Source organism: Gorilla gorilla, chromosome 9 (assembly GCF_029281585.2).
Source record: "Gorilla gorilla gorilla isolate KB3781 chromosome 9, NHGRI_mGorGor1-v2.1_pri, whole genome shotgun sequence".
Taxonomy (NCBI): Eukaryota; Metazoa; Chordata; class Mammalia; order Primates; family Hominidae; genus Gorilla; species Gorilla gorilla.
The window spans coordinates 111,844,227-111,868,383 of NC_073233.2; the positions used below are offsets into that span (position 1 = coordinate 111,844,227).

General features: G+C 37.6%; 1 protein-coding gene across 2 annotated transcripts in view; it reads right to left on the reverse strand.

Moving 5' to 3' along the window:
- PDGFD (platelet derived growth factor D) overlaps positions 1-24,157 on the reverse strand; it is a 256,902-nt gene that overhangs the window by 38,946 nt on the left and 193,799 nt on the right. For both annotated transcript variants that reach the window (XM_004052043.5, XM_004052042.5), the window contains exon 4: positions 1,506-1,568. In XM_004052043.5, coding sequence (XP_004052091.1) covers positions 1,506-1,568 — 63 coding nt within the window. The remainder of the gene's footprint in view (positions 1-1,505; positions 1,569-24,157) is intronic.

A 24,157-nucleotide genomic window follows, 5' to 3' on the forward strand; every position in this document is an offset into this window, starting at 1 on the left:
AATGCTCTGAAAATGCAAAACCACTTTCAACAAAAACAAAGTATGGTTTAAACAGAAGTCAATGGTAGGTCCAATGACCCCTGCTCCTGCTCCAGAAAGTTCTTGAACAATGGAGTGCTGAGTAAAGAAACTAGCTTGGTCTTACAAGAGAGTTAAGCAGCACCTAGACTTGAAACTCAAACAAGAAGCTTTTGCAGTGGATCTGGACCCAGGGAACTTCCCCAGATACTCCAAAAGGATGAGACAATGCCTCTCTTTTAAAGGACCTGGGTTATTCTTAATTTGTTGAAGGTCCTTTAAGGCTTGTAATTCTGTGGTTGGAGCAAGAATCATTAGACAACCCTGAGCTATCATGTCGAAGGTGCCTGAGAAGCTGCAGCATCCCATGACCCTCAGTCAAGGTTGCAAAAACTGCTGGTGTCCGCCTTGAGTTATCAGCCTCTACTGTGACCCTCCTGCTTAGCCTGAGCACCTCTTCAGCATATCTGCCTTGTGTTGACTTTCATCTAATTGATAATGATTGCCTACACCAAGTTAGGTTCAGAGCATGTATTCTGGACTGTCGAAAGCACACAAAACACTTATTATCACTGTCAAAGATCTCTCCAATCTTTTGATCAGACGAGGTTCTAGTCCAGCATCCATACCAGGTGAATTAAATAGTCACATAATTCATAGTGGAGGGAATCCTGCCATATGAAAGAGTTTTTAAAAAATCCTCCAGAGAGCAAAAGATAACATACCAATTTTAGGAAAAAAAACAACAACTCTGACTCAGCCACACGGACCTACTCAGAACCATGGGCAAGCTTTCTCTATGTTCTTGACCTTTTAGTAAACAACTGCATTTAATATCTTGTATTTTATTGCTACATAAGTGCCACACATAGGATTGGTGAAAACAAGGTCTGTTCTCTCTGTGCAAAGTAGACAAGGAGACTGAATACTGAGAAATGACTAAGTTTAGAGAAAAACCGGAGCATGAACCATTTTACAGCTTCAGGGTGAGTTATGTTTTATATCCAAGTAAAATAGAATACATGCCTGATTTGCACTTAAGTTATCTTGCTGTAAACATTGGGATTCTTCAAGTCTGAAAAGACCCTTGAAAATGCAAAGGTTAACGTCTTCCCCAGGAATATTTGAAAGCTATTTTGAAATTCCCCACTTGAGTGTGGGCCATGAACTAGTTTGATATGTTTGATATGTTTGGACAGACCTTTAATTGGAATGCTCTGCTCTGAAAATGAAAAATATTTAAGTTATTGCCTAGTGTGAGTTCCTACCATGCTATACTGGCAGTTCCTGGAAACCTTTCTGACAGACAGGGAAAAGGGTTTCTGACATAATCCATTGTAACCTGAATGAAATGGAGAAACACATCCTGTGTGAGATCTAGCTTTTGGTCAAGCCACAGGTCCTTAATGCAGGTGAAGTCCTTTTGGGGTTGACCTTAGCTGTTCCATCCGTTTCTTTTGCTGGCAACAGAGTAATAAATTACTTACTGAAATAGAGCTTGTGACAGATTCCCAGTTGGTCTCTGAAGCTGCTGCGGGTTGGAAATCTTCCTGGAAGGCAAAGAAACATCTATGTGAGTCAGTCAAACCTCTGTTCAATTCATTATGTGCACAGTTTCAACATCTCAGCCTTCTGAATCTTTTTCCAACTAAGTGACAACAGACATAGGGCTATATTCCTGCTGAACAGGTCACCATTTGTCTTAAGTACATCTCCTCAAGAACCCTTCTCATTCAAGACATTGACATTTTCTTGTAAGTACTGGTGAAATGGAAAAGCCACAGGCAGGAATGCAAATTTTAACTTGGCCATCTACTGGCTGTGTGACCACAGACAACTGACAACCCCTCCAGTCCTTCCTTTCCTCAGCTGTAAGTGGCTAGTATGGAATCCTTACATTACAGGGCTGTTTTAAGAATTGAATGCATTAATTATGTAATTACCAGTGGCACTGAATAAAGTGTTTGATAAAGAATAATAATAATTATCATTATTGACATATAGTTGGTTTAAACTAGGTTACGCATTATGTTCAATCTTGCCTGCTGACCTGGTCCAAAATATTGGTGATCTTTTCAACGATACGCTAACTTCCAATGGGTTGTTCCTGACTATATCAACAAATATAAGGAAGGATGGCAGGGGAAGAAAATGACTGGTAGTGACTAAGTACTGCCCATTTGGGGAAGGAAGGTCAAGGGCAGACTTGAAAACATTAGTTATCTCAGATAAGCCTTAGTGGATGTGTGATAGCAATAGATCACACAGAAAAAACTTCTCTTAAAAGGTAAACTTGTCTCCCATTTGTATGTGACCTCCATGTTAATTACTACAGCACCAGGAAGTTTAAAAAACATTAAGGGAAGGAAAACTAATTCTGTCATTTTTACAATCCACAGATGGCTTTCTGACCTTGCTAAAATAAATCACTTTAGCAAATATCTTCCAGCCTTACCGAGGAGTGGGAGGTGTTTTGAGAGGATGCTGAGAAATGTTCAGCCACTCTAGTCTGACAGCTTATTTATCCAAGTATACCTACTGAATGAGAGCTTAGTATCAGGTGTAAATTTCATTAACATTTTGAGGAGCTGGAAGTACATTTGTTAATTGGTTATGATGAGGCTGGTTTATATATAAATTTCCTGTGTTTAATAAAATTTCAGCTGATTACTGAGAGAGAACCGAGTCAAATGCGGGGTTCAAAGAATGAACAAATATTAGAAACTGACTAGATGATGGGTTGATAGGTGCAGCAAACCACCATGTATCCCAGAACTTAAAGTAAAAAAAGAAAGAAATAAAGAAAGAAACTGACTAGACATCATTATTTTAGTCACTTTTTTTTTTTTTTTTTTGAGACCGAGTCTCACTCTGTCACCCAGGCTGGTGTGCAGTGGTGTGATCTTGGCTTACTGCAACCTCTGCCTCCCAGGTTCAAGCAATTCTCCTGCCTCAGCCTTCCTAGTAGCTGAGATTACAGGTGTGCACCACCACACCCAGCTAATTTTTGTATTTTTAGTAGAGATGGAGTTTCACCATGTTGGCCAGACTGGTCTTGAACTATTGACCTCAAGTGATCTACCCACCTCGGCCCCCCAAAATGCTGGGATTACAGGCATGAGCCACTGGGCCCGGCCTCGTTATTCTAATCTTAATCCTAGGGAAGATAGAAAAGAAGCAGGAAATGTGGTATCTGCACTCTGCAAAACAGAATAGACACTAAAAGGACACTGAATTCCCACAGCGGGAAGATGTGTATAATCAAATGAAGGCTGGCATTTATATGAGTCTTCATAAGTCGGTGAGCACATAAGACTAGGCAAGAAGCCAGAGAGACAGTGGCTTCTCCATTCCTTGATGAGACTATTGGTGGAGGACATATGCCAGGTATGGTAATGACAGGAGCAATCCTCACATTACAGAATTTTCATTTTCCCTTGTTCATTCAATATTTGTTAATCACCTGCTATTAATACTTTCTGAGCTGTGGGTAGGATCACGAGGAAATAAAAACTATCCCTACCCTCAAGGAATTCGAAACGTAAGCACACAAATAAACAGGTGCAGTAAATGCATGTGGGTGCTCTGATACCAGTCTACTCAGCATGCCATGGAAGGTAGCAGTAGGTGGTTGTACCTGGGGAGAAAGTGGGCTTGAAAAAATTTCACATAGGAAGCTGATTTGTTAGTAGAGTCTTGGAAGATAAATAGTTGCTTCTTGCAGAAAAGGCGGGTAGAAGACTCAAAGGGAAAGCAATGCTTAGACAAGGTGAGGAAAGCATACAGAAAAATAAACAACTTACTGGGGAAACTATGAGTCATGTTGGGCATAGTGCGTTTGAGAAGCCTACACCATGTACAGATGGAGATGTTCGGGGGGAAGTTTGCTACATGAGAATGGACCGCATGAGAGAGAATGGACCACATGTGACCTTGAGACATAGATTTGGGAAGTATCAACACAAAAATGCAATTCAACAAAGTAAAGGGTTATGTTGACCATGTGTTAAAATCAGAAGAGGGACAGTTTTAAAATCTTGGAACTGGAAATAGTTTTAGAATTATCTAGTCCAATCTCCTTATTTAAACAATAAGGAAACTGGCCAGGAGCGGTGGCTCACGCTTGTAATCCCAGCACTTTGGGAGGCCAAGGCAGGTGGATCACCTGAGGTCAGGAGTTCAAGACCAGCCTGGCCAACATGGTGAAAACTCATCTCTACTAATAATACAAAAAAAAAAAATTAGCCAGGTGTGGTGGCATGTACCTGTAATCCCAGTTACTCAGGAGGCTGAGGCAGGAGAATTTTTTAAACCTGGGAGGCGGAGGTTGCAGTGGGCCAAGATTGCACCATTGCACTCCAGCCTTGGCAACAAGAGCGAAACTCTGTCTCAAAAGAAAAAATAAATAAATCAATAAATAAATAAACAAGGAAACGAATGCTTAGAGAGATAGATGATGTGTTCTGTATCATGTACCCATTTTCTGGCAAAGCTAAGGCCACCAAAGCTCATTTCTAAGTAGAAACTGTGTGGTTGGTGACCTTCCACAGTGTTACAGCTGCCTTGGATAATGTGTGTATGGGGAGAAAAACGATGAAACAGTTTCCAAAAGGGGAATCAACAGAGCAGGAAACGCATATAGTTGAAGCTGAGTGCTGGTGGGTGGTTCTATGAGGACACCCTTTGAAGTAGCGTTAGTTATTTAGATATCATATCTATCCTTAGTAAATTCTGTGATTTCAGTTCATTTCCTTGCATAGACACATGGTAAAAATATTTTGCTAAGATTTTTTTAAGCAGAAAGGGACTTTGGTGCACAAGCCCCTAAACAAATGTTACACAAGAACTTTTAGCTTCTTCACTGTCTGGGCTACAGGATTCCAGTTTGAAATTTTAATAAGAGCAAATGATAAAAGATTTCATTAAGTCCCAGATAAAACATAACTTTATCTTCTCTTAGCAATACAAATGTTAGACATTGAAAAGAAACCAACTTTTGTGTTACTTCAGAAGTTTACTATTACTTATAGATGACATATTTAAATTAAGCTTATAAAAAGGAATGACATCCCTTATAAAAATAAAACACCGAACCTCCAAGGTTTTAGCCCTGAAAGGAGAATCTTGGCATAGGGAGGATTCACCTGCTAAATCCACAATACGATTATTTCTCATCTCTTCCGCCATAACCTCCTAAGTCCACTTAGAAACCAGCAAGTTTCCCAACTGCCTGTTAGCTCTTCCCCTAGGGTCAGAATTATCTCTTTTAATGGTAAATCAAATCACTTCTGTCGTCTGCTTAAAACCTTCCAATAGCTTTCCATTGCTCTTAGAATTTGGCAAAATAAGATCTGACTACCATTTGCCTCTATGAACTTCTTTCCTCTGGTGTCCTCTGATTTGATATCCTACCTTTCCCACTACCTCCACTCCTGCTACACTGGCCTTCTTTCAGTCCTGCAAATAACACGACAAGCCTTTTCTCCCCTCAGGTTTAATTCACTGCTGTTCCCTGCCTGGATGCACTTTCCCCAAATGCTCCAATGGCTGTTTCCTCATCATTCAGTTCTCTGCTCAAATATCTAACATCTTTGAGCATTCTATTTAAAATACTCCCACTTTTGGTCACTCTATCTACTTAACCTGCTTAATTTTCTTTAAAGCATTTATGGTTATCTGAAATAATTTTATGTTTGTTTTATTGTTGATTGTCTCTTTCCTCAAGTGAAATTACACTCCGGAATGGCAAAGATGCTGTTTATTTGTTCTTTACTCTATTCCAAGTTTCTAGCTGAGTTTTTAGCATATATTCCAATTTCTCTGGCTCCCAGTGTATACATAAGGATAATGATCAGCTGCTACTTGCTAGTAGCAAGCCAGTAGTTTACAGCCAGTGTCCATTCTGACTGGTTGGTCCCTATGCCATACTATTTGTTATATACCCTTAATATTATCCTGAGCAGACTGCTTGATTTTCAACCTCCAGACAAATGCAAAACAAACTTCTTTTTGTGGGTGCTCTTAGCAGAATGGTGCCCTTACCGTTACTTTAAGAAATGCTAAAATAGAACAAACAGTGAATAATCATTTAAAATTATATTAACAGTTTAGTTTACAAAGAAAACATTTCTGTTCTTTGGTATAGAAAACTTACGTAAGTGCTTTTCAAGCAATGTCTTATTATTCTAAGAGGAGATAACTCTTTACTACTCCTAGAGGCTGGTACACAGCTCTTGACTTCCTCACCTCCTGCTCCTGAACTGTAGTATCTTCCATCCTAAAATAAAGGAGCTGATGTTTTAATTACTTTGGTCCTATAGTCCTTGTAGGGAATCTAGCACTGTGACGCTGTGTGTACCTTACTGTACCTTATAGAGACCATCTGGGGGTCTGATATGAGCAAACTGAAGTTCAGAGAGCCAAATGAGTTGTCCAGCATCTCCCAACTAATTATGACTACAGTTAGGACTAGGACCCAATTAGCTATTGTGCATCTCTTAGTTACATGCTCTTTCCAACCCACCAAATAATGTTATATATCATTCTATAATTATAAACATCTCAATCTGCATTGCCTTAATTAATAAAATTAATTTATACTATTAAAATAATTTATCCTCAGCTTAACTCCTCACATTAAAATAGTTCATAATTATATTTTGGCAGTGGAACTAATCATTTGGCATTTTGAAACAAAGCTCCCTCAGTCTCTGCATTTTACTATTAAGCTTTGGAACACAGATATGATTCTCAAATCTTCACTTTCTAAGTAGTTTAGGATGCACAGTTTGGTTTCTATGAGAAAAGTGTTACAGACTCGAAAGTTAGGGAGATGTGTACAAATAAAATCTTAAAGTGCTACATGAAAACACAGATATTTATGTAAGTGTAGTGTGGAAGAGATATTTCTAAGCATAAATGCTAAAGTCAGAAAGCATAAAAATCGATACACCTTATATAACATTTTGTATATATACAAGATGTGTACATACAAGATGTATATATACAAAATGTATATGTACAAAATGTATATATACAAAATGTTATATAAATCTAAAAGAGATCAAAAACAAAAGTAAAACCATAAGGACAAGCTAGTAAACACACTTGTAACAGATATAACAGGTAAACAGTTAACATCCTTAAAATCAAATGAACTCATAAATCAAAAGCTTATACAACAGTATGTTCCATATCATACAATATCGCTAGAAAAAAATGTACAGATATATGAATGAAGCAGGACTGAAAAAGTATTCACAGAAAGTTGATATCGGTTAGCACTGACATATTCTTATTTTCTTCTTTTTGTACACATGTTTTAAAATGTCATAGTAAACATCTAGTTTTAGTAAAACAGTAAATTTCTAAAACTACAATGGAAAAGAAAAAATGGACTGGATGTGTGTACACATATTACATATTAATGTGACAGACAAGCCTTTAGGGGTAAATGATCACAAATCATTTATCTGTACTTAGCACAAATCAAGAAGGTTTATTTATCTCATAAAGAGGATTCTTTATAAATGAAAAGAGGAATTATTCAACATTTATGATATCATTTATTGAATGGTGTCACCCATGTATTCCCTGGTAGGAAATAAAAGCGTTCTTGTAGATACATTTCTCACCAATTGCTAAAAGAGAATTGTTGAAAGACTGGACTACAAAGAGTTCCAGCATTTGGCTCTACTAAAACATGGCTAACACAACACAAACTTTTAATGTCTTTAAAAGCAGCTATGAAAACATGCAATGAACCATCAACTCAGGGTCAGTCAGTCATTTGTCAGGCTCAATTTGAGAACAATTTACCCACTGAATTGTGCTATATGGCTGAAAGCAAATATAGCTGGGACTATAATAACATTACAGGTAATAAATGTTGTCAACAACAATCCTTGCTATTAAAGAATAAGATATGAGTGGGAATTTCCATTTTCAGAAAGGGTTTCTCCAGAGAAACTTTCTTTTCAGATTCCTTACCATTGGATATATTGGGCCCATGCCAGAGAGGACAGCTGATATATTACAAGCTAACAAACAATCCACTCATTCATTCAGCAGAGCAAGCCTGCACATATTCAACCACTTACTGAGCACCAGCAATGGATGTCCAAAGAAATCCCTCTCCTGTCCCTTGATAGTGGAGCTAGGGACTCTTGTCCTTTAAGTCTTTGCAGACAGCTGTTCCAAGACCAATACTTCAAATATTTGGGATGATTAGTTGTACCACCTGTTCCTGGATCTCACGGAGGGTGGCTGTTCATTTTTATCCTAGGTGATTATGCTTTATTTGAGTAGATAAGCCATAAACTATTCATGGCTAGAGGGATGTGTTTCACCGGCACTTAAAACATATGCAGTTACTTGGGAGTTTTTAAAAAGCTTTCAAATAAAACAATCTTTAACTTACTAAGGATGACTTATTTGGGGAAAGTTTTAAAAGACATTTGTCAGTGTATTTTCTCTCATTCTGAAAAATTTTATTCTATTTGCTGCTTTATATTCACTTCTCAGAGGCAGAAAATAAAGAAATCCCTCTCCTAATTGTATCTGTGCTTCTTGATTGAGTTAATGCTTAGAGCTTTTGAATTTCTAAATGCTTAATGCTTTTGAATTTCAAAAGAAACACCTCTAAGCATTCAAAAGAAAGACAAAGGGGTTTGTTAAGATTCATAAAACAGTAATGAACAAACACATGATCAACATCCATTCTTTCAACAAATTCTAAGTTTGTTCATGACACTCTGCTCTGTTCATGACCCACTGAGGGAAATCCAAATAAAGCCAAACTTGGAGGCCTGTGTCCTGGGATTACTCTACAGAGAGATCCTTTTGAAGAAAGGCTTTTGATGCTTCAGTACCTGAATTTCTGGCATGCAGACCCAACAATGTTTGTGGAAATGATATTACACTAATGTCTTAATGTCTACAGGAATAGAATAAAGCAAAAATTAAAAACCCTTAGAATCAATAAAACTCTGTAGCCCAACCAAAACTTAACAAGTATACTTTCTTTACAGACTCATCATCAAACTAGCTCTTCTACACATAATATGGTAAAGGCCTTGGCAGGAGGCCAGATTTTATTGGCAAGAATATTTAAGACAAGGATATCAAGAGTCTAAGAATCAATAATTAACAAGAATCAAAGAGTATCTCTTAAAGTTAGAGAATTTGCCTGTGAAATTTAATAATATATGTTTCTAAGAGTTACAAGAAGACCTGGATAGGAGCTTTCTGTTATAGTAAAAATATCTTTAATTAAATAAATAAATTTTAATGAGAAATATAGATAAGACACGCAGATTTTCACTGATTTGAGTTAATTTTATAACATTTTCATTTATCATTATTGACAATAAAGTACAATGTTTCAATTTAGAACTGCTAGGATTCATTAACCAATCATCCACGTAATCTTGGTGCTAGTGTCAAGATATTTTTAAAAGTTCATTTTTCTTCCTACATTATGAGAAAAGGAACTTTTTATACTTGTTAGTTTCTGATTTCTTCAGACTGAACTTAGTTTGGGAATTTTTTTTTTTTTTAAGTTTTAGGGTACATGTGGACAATGTGCAGGTTAGTTACATATGTATACATGTGCCATGCTGGTGTGCTGCACCCATTAACTCATCATTTAGCATTAGGTATATCTCCTAATGCTATCCCTCCCCCCTCCCCCCACCCCACAACAGTCCCCAGAGTGTGATGTTCCCCTTCCTGTGTCCATGTGTTCTCATTGTTCAATTCCCATCTATGAGTGAGAACATGCGGTGTTTGGTTTTTTGTCTTTGCGATAGTTTACTGAGAATGATGATTTCCAATTTCATCCATGTCCCTACAAAGGACATGAACTCATCATTTTTTACGGCTGCATAGTATTCCATGGTGTATATGTGCCACATTTTCTTAATCCAGTCTATCATTGTTGGACATTTGGGTTGGTTCCAAGTCTTTGCTATTGTGAATAGTACCGCAATAAACATACGTGTGCATGTGTCTTTATAGCAGCATGATTTATAGTCCTTTGGGTATATACCCAGTAATGGGATGGCTGGCTCAAATGGTATTTCTAGTTCTAGATCCCTGAGGAATCGCCACACTGACTTCCACAATGGTTGAACTAGTTTACAGTCCCACCAACAGTGTAAAAGTATTCCTATTTCTCCACATCCTCTCCAGCACCTGTTGTTTCCTGACTTTATAATGACTGCCATTCTAACTGGTGTGAGATGGTATCTCATTGTGGTTTTGATTTGCATTTCTCTGATGGCCAGTGATGGTGAGCATTTTTTCATGTGTCTTTTGGCTGCATAAATGTCTTCTTTTGAGAAGTGTCTGTTCATATCCTTTGCCCACTTTTTGATGGGGTTCTTTGTTTTTTTCTTGTAAATTTGTTTGAGTTCATTGTAGATTCTGGATATTATCCCTTTGTCAGATGAGTAGGTTGCAAAAATTTTCTCCCATTTTATAGGTTGCCTGTTCACTCTGATGGTAGTTTCTTTTGCTGTGCAGAAGCTCTTTAGTTTAATTAGATCCCATTTGTCAATTTTGGCTTTTGTTGCCATTGCTTTTGGTGTTTTAGACATGAAGTCCTTGCCCATGCCTATGTCCCGAATGGTAATGCCTAGGTTTTCTTCTAGGGTTTTTATGGTTTTAGGCCTAACGTTTAAGTCTTTAATCCATCTTGAATTAATTTCTGTATAAGGTGTAAGGAAGGGATCCAGTTGAATCAATATCGTGAAAATGGCCATACTGCCCAAGGTAATTTATAGATTCAATGCCATCCCCATCAAGCTACCAATGACTTTCTTCACAGAATTGGAAAAAACTACTTTAAAGTTCATGTGGAACCAAAAAAGAGCCCGCATCGCCAAGTCAATCCTAAGCCAAAAGAACAAAGCTGGAGGCATCACGCTACCTGACTTCAAACTATACTACAAGGCTACAGTAACCAAAGCAGCATGGTACTGGTACCAAAACAGAGATATAGATCAATGGAACAGAACAGAGCCCTCAGAAATAATGCCGCATATCTACAACTATCTGATCTTTGACAAACCTGAGAAAAACAAGCAATGGTGAAAGGATTCCCTATTTAATAAATGGTGCTGGGAAAACTGGCTAGTTTGGGAATTTGTTCTCGATATAGTAAGGAAAGATTAGAGCAAATCCCAGTCCAGCAAGCTGAGAAGAGAAGGGGTCATTGATTTAAAAGGGATCATGAGAATGATATTCAAGAACTAGAGAGGATCAGCGTGTCTGCAGATAGAGAGAGGGGTGCCGCATATCAAGGGGCTGCACAGAAAACTGCAAATTGCAAAATACTACTTTGTTAATAGCTTCCATGGTGTTTGGTCATACCATGGTGTTTGGTGTATGGTGTTGGTTCACCATACTTCCATGGTGTTTGGTAAGTGAACATTTAATTTATACCTAGAGAAATACTACAGTATTTCTACAATCTGTTGCCGAAGAGCTAGGTTCAGATTTAAATTTTGTGACTAGTTGTTTAGCATTAAAAAAAAAAAAAACTGTGTGATTAATTATTTTGCAGTAACGCCTGCCACTTATGGAGCGTAGATTTTATGCCGGTGACTATATGAAATACTTTCCATAAACTATCTCATTCATCATTCCTACAGTAGCTTTAAAAGATGAGGAAGCAGAGAGACAGGATGCAAGCCCTATTATTAAGGAAGTGCCACAGATACCTGAAACTGTGGCTGAGTCTCTGTACTCTTTCATCTTTGTTGAATAATTCCTCTTTTCTTTTATAAATAATCCTTTTTATAAAATAAACGAATCTTCTTGATTTGTGCTAAGTTCAGGTTTTCATAAATTCCTTAAATGCATTTCAAAGAGAACATCTGATTCAATTCACCAGTGGTCTGAAATTTATTAAAGATTGTACTTTTGATATTGCTAAGCTAATCTTAAAGATTGTTTATACCAAGCTAAAATGAATGACTTAGGAAATTATTCCTGTACCTTAGGAAAATTACAGGTTTGAAATGAAGAAATATTGACCTGATTCATATTTTCATTTTCTTGCAAGCACAGTGCCTGGTACATAGTGAGCACTCTTTTGTGTTTGTTTGGTTTGTTTTTATTATTGTGGTTAAGAGAGGAAATATTGTTTCATGCTCGGAATTCAACAAACCATTTCACGCCTCTGTGCTGAAATTCACACTCCCAATAACTGCTAAATTTCTCTGTACTTGACTGACGTTATATAAATAGATTTTCTTCATGGTGGCCAAAAGCTAGTTACATTATTAAAACCAGTAATTAGAGAAAATGGGAATTACAAACAGTATGAAGATTAAGGCCATGTCACCAAAATCCCTTAGCTAAAATCATTATCTCTAAAAACTCAAATTATTCCATTACTAATTAAAACTCCTAAGATCTGACTTTAGGGAGAAAATACCATTTGAAGTCTAAAAGCCAAAGCCACAGTCAACACAGCTGGTACGGTTCCATGAAAAAGAGCACTCATGAAATGTTACTCGGCAAGTGATGGGATTATAATGTAAACGGGAACATTTTCTAAGAGAATCAGGAGTGTCAGTCATAAAGTATTAAAAAAGCTGTCCATTCTTTTAAAAAATATGGGTATTTCCTAGTGAGGTGACTTTGCGTTGTGACACCTTTTCCCTCTACACATTCATCCTTATCCTTACACTGGACCAGTGTTCATTCATCAGAGCTGCCACCCATCATAATTATCATTTGGCACTATGGGCCATACTGAATATAAAATATTTAAGACTCATGTTACTACTATACAGCTATGTAAATGAAAACATGTAATTCAAAGTACCTTTTTCTTGACCTGACTTCTTTCTAAGGGGATTTCCAGAGTCATTTACGTGGTTAAACTAGAGAGATGGTTAATGTAAAGTCTGAAACAAAAGCATAGGACTCACACCCTTGCAAATCACTCTTCTCACAAAAGGGGAGATTCGTATATTCTTGACTTTGTACTTCCTCTTTCCACTCCCCACTCAACTAGCAACTAACTAAGGCAGCTGGCACATTTGGATCTCAAAAGCAGGCTTGCTATCTGGGCCCATTAGGTGAACTTGTTGGAACTGAGTGCCAAGCACACAGGTCGTGAGTTTCAGACTGTGCTAAGTACAGGTTTTCATAAATTCCTAAGAATTTATGACAGAGCTGATAAAACTTTACAAAGAGAAAAAATACTGTTGCCAAACACCATGGTTAACATCAGTGAAAGAGACCTCCTGGGGGCAACTGCCTGACTCAGTCCATAGGACTTCATCCCTCCAAGTAAGCAACTTGAAGTCTTCTCCTCCAGGCTGGGAGGATCATTTTGGAATAGGATAAGTGGTAATTAAATGAGAGATCCTGCAATTTAATTTCTATTAGTTCATGCGTATGGGCATTAAAAATTCCTTTTTACTTTTGGTTATCATCAGTTAACAGGAACATCTTTTACTTTGACCAGTTATTACACTAGCAATATTCATCAGCAGTTTTATGAGTGAAAACACTAGGCTTTGCACAGCAAAATTTTAATCCCAGATTGGTTCTTCTTTGCATCTTGCTATAATTTTTTGTACCATTACATCTGTGTACTTAGAGAATGCAAATTTACTGCCATATTCATCCAAACCAAATACAATTACAAAGGTATTTTTGGTGCCAAAAAAAGGAAAAACTGCATTCCAGAGTTAAAGGAAAAATAGGGATTGGGTGAACTATTGCTTCTCCTCTACTGGACTGGGAAAATTCAGAGCTGACTAGGTTATTGCCCACGCCCAAGGATTAGCTGAGATATTCTTTGGACATGGATTTTTTTTGGCAGGCCTCATGCCTCACACTTATACTTTAAACTGTTATTTACTTATGTATTTATTTTTTATTCTTACCAGTTTGGAAGTTGCAAGGGATCTCATAGACTACTGAGTTCAAAGTTTTATTCACTATTTGACTGAGATTTCTGAATGACCAAAGTATTTAAGTCATTGAGCAAGGTGTTGGCTCATGCATGGATGCATAGGAAGCAAAATTGACCTTAAGAAATGTGTTGTCTAGATTAATTCTAATGTCCTACTCTTGTCATTCCTTTTTGTATCAGCAACTTTAAGTTTTTTAATGGCTTACCATTATCTCGAATTATCTTGTGTCTTAGTCAGTTGGAGCAGCTAGAACAAATTCCCATAGGATATATAACTTGTAAAGAACAGAACTTTATTTCTGACAGTTCTAGAGGATGGGAAGTCCAAGACCAAAGTGCTGACATGGTTGGGTTCAGGTTTGCAAATGGATGTCTTCTTGCTGTGCCCATACATGGTGGAGAGAGAGAGATCTTTTCTCTCATGTCTCTTCTTACAAGGGCACTAATCACATCAAGATGGCTCCACCTTCATGTCTTGTTTACCTCCCAAAGGCCCCACTTGTCAATACCATCAGAGTGGAGATTAGGATTTCAACAGATGAGTTTAGGGAAAACCCTCACATTCAGTCCATAGCATCTTATTCACTTATTTCTGTACTTGTTTCCAAGTTTGTGTCTCTCCATTAGGGTGTAAGCTCCTTAAGGGTGGAAATGTTTTCTAACTTTCTCATTGCTCTCTCACCAAGTACCTACAACAGGGCCTGTTAACCTTTTACATTCAATAAATAGTGTTGCAATGGAAGAATGAATAGTCATTGAATTGCTGTGAGATTCAAATGAGATGAGTAATGTAAAGTCATAGCATATTGGCTGTTACATAGCAGATGTTAATAAATGTTTGTAGAATGAATAAATGAATAATCCAATCTATAGAAATAAATGCTTTACTGGGGCCATAAGCAAAGCCCCATAGTTCTACAGGAGAAAGAATGATTTAAGTCCATTTAGGAAGGCTGGAGGAAGGTCTCAGAAGAAGTGGCCTTGGAATTGACTTTTGTAAGATAATTAAGGATTTTGATAGGGAAGCAGGCAGGTGAAGGAGAAAGCATGCACTAAGGCAGAGACTGGCATCATCTGGGATCTGTGAGTATGTCATGTGCCCAACATAACAGACAGGAAATTAGACTGACAAAGAAGGTACAAGACAAATCAGAGGATCCTGAAGACCACACTTGGGATTTTTTCTTAATCATCTATTCAGCGATTCATTTAATCATTTGTTCAACAGGTATTTATGGCTTCCACTACTACTGACTACACAGTTCAAGGTACTGGAGAAAGAGAAACAAAAAGAACTTCAACGTCACTGCTCTCACAGAGCTGTCATCCTGATCACCCTTTTCCTACATACAGGAAACAGCCCCAAAGGGGTAAGTGTCAGCGTCACTTGCCAATTAGTGCCTGCAGCCCAGGTCTCTTGACATACTGTACTGCATTACACTAAGTTGTAGGAAACTGGTTGTTAATATAGCCACATTTTCACCTCCTCTGCTCACATGCCTCCTTTTCAGTGCATATGAAAAATACAAAGAACATTTTTTTATAATCTGGAATTCAGTGAACTTAAGTAACATAATGGGGTTCCTAGGAAACAAACAAGAAACAACAGATAGCTATTCAGGGAAATGAGGGTGGTGGAAAAAAATTGAAGACAAGGAATTCGGTGCTGTTGGTTTAGAAAAACTTTTTGAAATGTCCATAATACTTTAAGGCAATCTTAGAATTAGGAGTCATTCCTTATTTTGGTAATCAAACCCCTCAAATGATAATAATAGCATTTTCCACTCATATACAATTTAGTCCTATCTTATCCCTCAGCAGGGTACAAAATTACCTTTCTTTTTCAAAGAAGAGTTAGAATGTTTTCCTGATCAGAGGATTCAATAGATGAGAATCCCTTAAGTACTTTATGATGACCCTTGAGGTTGGTCAGCAGGAATTGATTTGGAGGAATTACTAAAAGCTATGTCTAAACCCAGCAGGGATCATAAAGATGCTTGAATACAAATGGCCCTGGATGGCTTTCATCAAAGGATCTCTGAGTACAAACAAAATAAAAGCAAACTCCATGCATGTAAATGAAGAGGAGGCAAGTTGAGAAACTCTTTTGCTACTTACCTTGCTAATACGAAATATCCTGCACTGTTTTGGATGGTAGAAAAGATTTGATAATCACCATGTGAAAACATTTTTAAAAACTGATGTTGGAGACAGAGCACTCAATTGAATTACATATGGAACACCGACTGTGTGACCTTAGGCAAGGTAAAGCCTCTATGCTTTAGATTTCTGATTGTAAACTGGGAAAAATAACTTCTTTCCTCCATAGGGTTAGTTTGAGGAGTAAATCAGATAATTCACATGAAACTATCTGGCCCAGGTAGACCTTCATTACATTCTTTCCAAAATGAGTACAATCTTTCTAATATATTATTTTTTTGATTTGAAAGATGGCTATATTAATACCTCCACAGAGATGGAAATCACCTGTTACAAATTCTAGAGTCAGACTCTCTGCATGCAAATTCCAACTTCTCCACTTACCAGCTAGAGACCTTGTACCAATTATTTAATTTCTCTGTACCTCAATATTCTTATCTGAAAATGAAAATAATTCCTACATCAGGGGGCTGTTTTGAAGATTAAACACTTCGTGCTACCTGTAAAGCTATTAGAAAAGTGCCTGTCATATAGAAAGTCCTTAGCCTTCACACATTTTCACATTTTTTCCTTGGAAAAAATGTTGGTTGGTGCATCAAACTTACAATGGCCTAATGTACTATCACCTAGAATGTGCACTAAGATTTTGAAATTTTCTGAAAGCTTTAACATCTCCTATCTCATTTCACTCTCCCTATCACTATATGAGCTGGGTATAGGCACAGATACATTACATAAAATAGTTTGGGTCTTCTCAAAGAAGAGATTTTTCAGGTTTCCTGGCTGGTCATTTCTATCATCATTAGATAAAAGAATGTGTAATTTCTTCTTGAGTTTTTTTCCCTGGGGAAAAAGGAAATGGCAAACAGTCCTTCACCACCCCATAATTATCTACGATATCGTTCGTACAAAAGTAGTTCCTCACCATCCCCAGGAAAGTATTGAGTGCCTACCCATTGCTAGTACTGTTTTAGGCATTGGGCATACATGGGAAACAAACCAAACAGCCGATTTGGCATGTGAAATGGGAACAGGCATATATAACAGTACTTTACTGGCTGTAAATTATATCTAAAGTACTGTTTTATTTAATATAGTCTTCAAAATGTCAAATAAAACATCTTAAGAGGACAAGACCTTTCTTTAGAAATAAAGAAATTTAAAGATAAAAACGATCTATACATATGCTAGCTAATTTATGCAGGAATTTAGCTTGTTCTTGGACTGAGTCATCTTTTAACCAGCCTCCTATCTCTCGGTAAAATATTTCTACATCCCAATTAATTACTGCTGTTTCTAACTCATGAATTAAAATTTGTAATTTGGGGGCTATAAGACACTTTACAAATCGTTTACCGATGCTTTCGACTTACAGGTACTGTGTCGCCCATCTCTATGACATTTAGCCTTCCAGAGTTTCTCCCTAGTGCCCTCCCTCTGGGAGGGGTTTACTTCTTGCTCCCATGATGGCAGGCTTGGTCATGTGATTTGCTTTGACCAGCACAATGTAAGTAGAAGTGATCAATGTCACATTTGACCAGAAGCTTTAAAACACATTGTATGTACTATCATTGCTCTTTTTTTCTCTGTTATAATAATAGCTTGTCCCAGAAGGGAACTGATTCTTCAGCCTGGATTCCCAACTGAAGAAGCTACATGCGGCTCAGCTACAGGTGATTAGCAGCTGATATGTAACATGAATGAGAAACAGACCTTTGTTTCTATAAGTCACTGACATTTCAGGGTTGTTAATGCAGCATAACCTAGTAAACTATTGCTATTTCAGAAATCAGTGTCCAGAGCCATTTTCCAATGAGATTGCTTCTAACTCATGAGAGAGCCAGGACTAGATCCCATGTCTCCTGCCTTAGTCCAGATTTTGTGCACTCTAGCATATGCTTTAAGAAAAGCAGGTCCTTTTCTTGGTCACACATTTTCTTTTCCTTCCCATATCCTCTAGTGGCAAAATGTGAACACTGCCCTACCTACCCTGTGACACCCTTCTAATCTCTATCCAACCCTAATAAAAGGAAAACCACTTTGGTTCCAGAGACAATGGATCATTTGGGAGGGCTGAGGTGCTGTCCTCTGTGAGGTGCACAGGGAGCAGGTGAGGTCCACACAGAAGACAGAAGAAACAGTAGTACTACTGGTCCAGGTAGGAGTAAGGTACTCATTTACTTTGAATCCAAGTGCTACTTCAAAAGGCATCAAAATATTTGTGCTCTGAGCTATTAGATAGTTGAAGTACAGGTTAAACTTTTCATAATATTCCAGTCAGTATCATTTCAGGTGATATTGATATTTACATTTTAAAAAGATGGAAGTAGTCCACAAGGTAGTGGAGTGGGGAAAGGGTAATCACTACTAGGTGTATTTGATAAACAGTAATTCTTCTTCCAACATAAGATCAATAGCATGAGTATAGGTTCCCTCAAGAAACACTCTTGACATTTAAAATAAATCCTCTGGAAAGGAAAACTTTTTATTTTATGTGAAATGATATGTAGACCTTGATATACAGACACTGAACAACATTCACTCTGCTCTCTCTCTCTGCATTTGACGTGAGAAGCCAGGGGAAACTTATCAGTTAAGACGGCTCTTCAATAGCCATCTTTTCAAGTACTATTTTGAAGCTACAGTAAACATATACTACATAACCATAGGATCTTTCCTTTTACATAATGGATTCATTTAGAGAAGATGTTCAGGGACTTAAGTGAGAGAAGACGTTAGAGGTCATCTCGTTCCTAGCTGTACAAAATGCGACAATTGTTTATCATCATCAAAAGTGGTCAGCCAGGTGCTGTATCTTTATTTTTAGCTGCCAAAGCTCTATTTTAAAGTAAATCCAGCAGCTGTAAAAATTCCCCCTTGACATTTGAATTAGATGCAAAGTTCTGCACAATATCGTGTGCACTGCTATGTTAACAGGATATGTATGGGTAGAAAGAATACAATTGATATTCTAAGCTCTTGTTTACATGCAGAAAAGAGCACAGTACTCAAGGCAAGGGCAGCAGAGGGTTGGGGTTGGGTAGAGTTCATGGTCCAGCTCACAACGTCTATCACATTCACATACTGACCATGGTAGTCTTGATCTGAATGTGCAATTCATTGCCCTTGAGAGGTCCCATCATTCTGACTGACAGGTTTAGAGGAGGCCTCCTCAAGAACAGGAACACCTGCACTGAGCAAAATGGAAAACCCTGACACTTCGACAGCCTCTTGATATCCAGGTTGTGGGAAAGAAAAGCCTCTTCCATGAAGCAGATGAGCGAGGAAGCAGTGGTGGCACATGTCCCTGGTCTAGGGCTTTCTCTTCCAGGCCCAGATACAGCAAGTTGACGGTACTGGGGGCCCCTGCCTTTGCCAGGTAACTATTTGGCAAATATTACCTATTTGGAAATAGGTAACTATTTCCAAATAGGACAAGGAAAAGGAGACTTATTTCATAACTCCTTATGTTGTGGGGAGAGAACTGTGTAATAACATTTAATATATAAATGCCAAAAACTATTTGGGTCAGGCAAAAAACATCTAATTAGAATCACTCTATTCCCAGTATGTTTCAGATGTTTCCTGATTAGTTATGGAGGACAGAATGTGGGTGGAGGACGAGGGAAGAAGGACTGTTCAAAACACAAGAATACTGCATTTAATCACAGTGTCAGATAATGCTGGGTTAAGAAAGCTAGCTATTTGCTTTACTGATACTTTCTGTGGCTCCATTCATATTTTCTCATTTCTCCTCAAAAATGACAGTCAATTTCTACAGTTATTATTCAGCCAATGCATATATTAGATTTCATCAAGATAAATAAAAGAAAAACATCCCCAATAGTCCTGTGTGGAGAGAGGAAGATACTATCTTTTTAAGAGCAACAACAACAAAAAGCACCATAAACTTTTATAGAAGATAAGAATATAAGGTAACAAGAATCTCTGCTCTCAAGAGAGCGCTGCATTATCCTCTGCCAACTTCTTAGTTTACTGATGGGATCGAAAGCTGATGATTTATTGTAAACGGTAAAGAATATTGCTTTTGGGAGCTGTTTTAGCCTGGACTCCATATTCTCTTCAAAAATAAAAAGGAAACTTTAAATTGGATTTCTGACATTGGTTGAGTGTTTTCAGCCCAAAATCTATTAAGTAGATTAATTTTAAAATGGGGCACCATAGGCACAATATCACTTCCAAGAGGCTATTGCTTTGTGATGCCTTCTAGACAGACCCCTGAATCGCTGCAGGCACAATCCTGATACCCTTGATGCTTTCACTGACCACTCACTCTTCTCTCCTGTAACCAAAGCTTTATTCTCCCCAGAAAACAGTGCTCCCCTTGAGGCCTACCAAATGAGAGCTCACACTCTGAAAACCCGGCTAGGCTGAGGAGAAGTGAGGGCGGGGTGCCTCTCTTCTGGCTTCATTCTAGCACTTTCGAACCATTGATATTTTTAGTCTAATACTTTCATATAACCCCAAATATAAAAGTTATGAAAGGGATGCCACTCAGAGGCAATCAACATTATTGGTTCCTTACATGTTCGTTAAAAGATATTGTAGGCATATAAAGGTAAACTCATACACAGATACTTCCTCTCAAACTCAGGCCACTCAACTATTATTCCCTGTTTTCACTCTGTATATTGCTTCCTTTCCTGAAGTCCTGGTCATTTCCCCACATTCACTAAGGACCATGTCAACTGGGTTCCTGTACTTGTCTCCACCCCTTGTTACCATCATTCTGGATAATGTCAGTGTCCTTGGTTTGCAGCCCTTTGAATCTTTGAACTCAAATAACCCTTCTTATGTACCCCAACTTCTGCAACTCCCTCTTAATCTGAAGTCTTAGATGCAAAATGCATTCTGTGACTCTGCTCTCCATATCGTTGTATATCTCTCTTGCTAATATCTCTCTCTTCAATCTCACTGAGCCCTCCAGACTTCACCCCTCTATATTCCCACAAGTTATCAGCCTTCTATTGATCTTAGAGGCCCCCAAATTCATCACTTTGGCTTCTCTTATTAATACTCCCTTGCCACCTGGCTGTTCAGTGGCATTCACCCTTCAAAACCCCTTCTCTAGAACAATCAAGTCATCAACATCTGCACTCCTCCATCTGGATTTCTGCAGAAGAAAAATTACAAACCCGATAAACTGTGTTGCCTTTCTTCCACCCATATCTTTATTCTCTTCTTATTTGTCCCTTGCAATCTCTTTAAAACTGTTTGTCTCTACCATCTTAAAATATTTCCTTGATTCTAACCTTCTCTCTAGGTATCAATTATTTAAATCCTTGTCCCTTTATACTCAAGCTTCTTGAAACAGTTTGTAATTGTTGCTTACTGCAATTTTGATTACTCTTCATCCCATGGCAGCCTGGTTCTTGCTCCACCACTGTGATGTAAAGACTCTTACTAATATTTGTAATAGCTTCTGAATTGCCAAAGCCAATGCAACTTCTAGCCTCTGTTTTACGTGATGTCTTTCTTGTGTTAACATTGTTGATGACTCCCTCCTTAATGCCCCTCTCCCTTGGCTTCTGTAATATTATGCTCTGGTGTTCTCCTTTTATCTCTCTACGTCTTCTCTTGAGTGCCTTCTTTTAATGTCTTCTCGAATTGTCAGCATTTCCCAGCACTCTGTTACTCAATACTTGGCACCTGAGTAAACTCACTGACTTTTCTGGCTTCAGCAATAATTTATACATGAATGATGTCTGTCTCCATATCCCAGGTCAAGAAATCTTTACTGAGATCAGATTGTTTTCCCAAATTCCCTCTGGCCATCTCCTACGGGACGTCCGATAAGCTCCTTAAACACAACAGGTCCAAAGTATTATTATCAAATTTTCCATAAAACCTACTTATCGTCGTCCTGTGTTCCCTTTCACAGAAAAATACCTTACTCTCTTCACCGAATTGTGTATACACTACACCTGAATATCAAAGTAAAATATTCCCAAATTAATCTCTAAATCCTTCAGGTTATAATTTCTTAATCCTTCAAAGCCATATCTTCTAGTCTATGCTTCAATTCAAGGGTTCGTCATGTCTCTTTTGGATTGCTATGACAGCCTCCTAAATAGTCTTTCTCAATTCTTGCAGAGCTGTAGTCTGTCTTCCATTGGCCTGCCATATTGGTCTTCAAAAGCAAAATCGAAACATACAGCATTATACTACCCATGTAACTTCCAAGCCCCACATCTTTCAGAGGTTTGCAACCCTTTGATAAGCACGTAAAACCCTCATGATCTGGCTCCTGTATTCCTCTCCAACATCATTTCCAGCCAGTGGCTCATGTTTCTCCAGGCTTTCAGAATTACTTTATGCTTTGTCAGCTCTCTTAAATTTGCATAGGCTATTCTCTTTGCATGGAAAGTTCTCCTAACTTTCCCATTTATCTAATTCCACTTCATCATTTAGAACACAAATGAAACCACATCCTTTGAGGTTTACATCAAAGCATATACATCTTTAGGTCTGATGTATATGCTCCCTTCTCTGTGTCTCCACAGTATACAGAGACTTTCACAGTATACTTTTTCATCAACTTTCATGCTTACACAGCTGCCAGTATAGTGCCTGGTAAACACTGGGCCCTTGATAAAGAATGAATGAGCTCCTAGGGCATGTTGTGACACATTCTCAAATTCTTAATGAAGATCTATTATTAGCTAGAAATTTAATTACTATATTCAAATACCATATTTTCAGGTGGTGAACTCACCTCTTTTTAAAACCATCTTTATTCATATAGGTGGCTTAAAGTGAAATGTTGGCTCAAGGGTTACTATTATTTCTATTCTTATACATTTCTAAGTGTGTGACAACTCAAGGTTCTATAAAACTACTTCCTTGGCAGAAAGAGAGAAGTTACTACTTAGTTGTACACCAAGGCTGTTTTTTTTTTTTTTTTTTCCCTGGAAGTGGTTGAGGTATCACCCTTAACATGAATGCTAAAAAGTCCTGGGTATCAGGCAACTTATTTATTTTAGGGCTGTGTGAAAATAATATTTCCTCTATATTTTTGTCCTGTGATATGTTAGAGCTACTCCTTCAGGGGCTTTTAATATTAAAATTCAAGATATTGCAATGATTTTCATGCATTGAACTCTGCTAACAGAGTTCTTGTCTTTTAAAATTTATTCACTACCCATATTTGGCTTAATTTAGGGATGAAAAATACAGATTCTAGTAGCAATAAAATACCCAGACAATGAAAACAAAACAAAAACAGTGGTTTTTATAATAACATTAATTCTGGACCTGGAGAACACTAAAATTTTTGTGGGAAAACAAAAGATCATCTTAGAAGACAGAAAATACTCATATTTAAAAATAAAGACTTAGAAATTTAAAAGAATACAGAGTTTCCCTACCATAGATCTCCATGCCTAATCAACTTGAAAGACACAGAGATGTCTGTGCTAATTATACACACTATACATTTAAGAGAGGGGTTAAATTATTTACCTGGCAAAGGTCCTTCAGTAACTTTAATAACTTGTGTAATGTAAAAGTATAGGGCCCTGGTTAAGGCAGATTTAGTGGAGTATTTTAGACATCCTTTCTATGGAAATGATGGTATTACATTAGATATACATCCTCTTAGAGTTGAGAGAACATATAAATTAGTGAAAAAATTTCTCTAAATATCAATAATTGATGCAAGGTGGCTATTACAGCATATCACATACAATAGGGAGTAAATACGTTTTAATAAAAAGTTGCCATGACTTCTTTGTTATCACTGAATCTAGAAATGTAACTGCTTTACCTGAAATTTCGAACGAGAAAGTTCTTCTATGAAATATAGCAAGTGATAAAAAACTATGAGGCAACTGTTAAGATACTTCAAAGGTGCCAATAAGAGTGCTACAGCCTAGGAATCAATCGTGGATCTGTCCAGTGCATTGATAAGACAGAAATCAGATTACCAAATCATTTTGCAAGTACTTTAATATAAGATGTTGACAAACTTGAGGGAGCTTAGAGAAAAGCTGATTGATTAAGAGGCTGGGAAAATGACTTAAG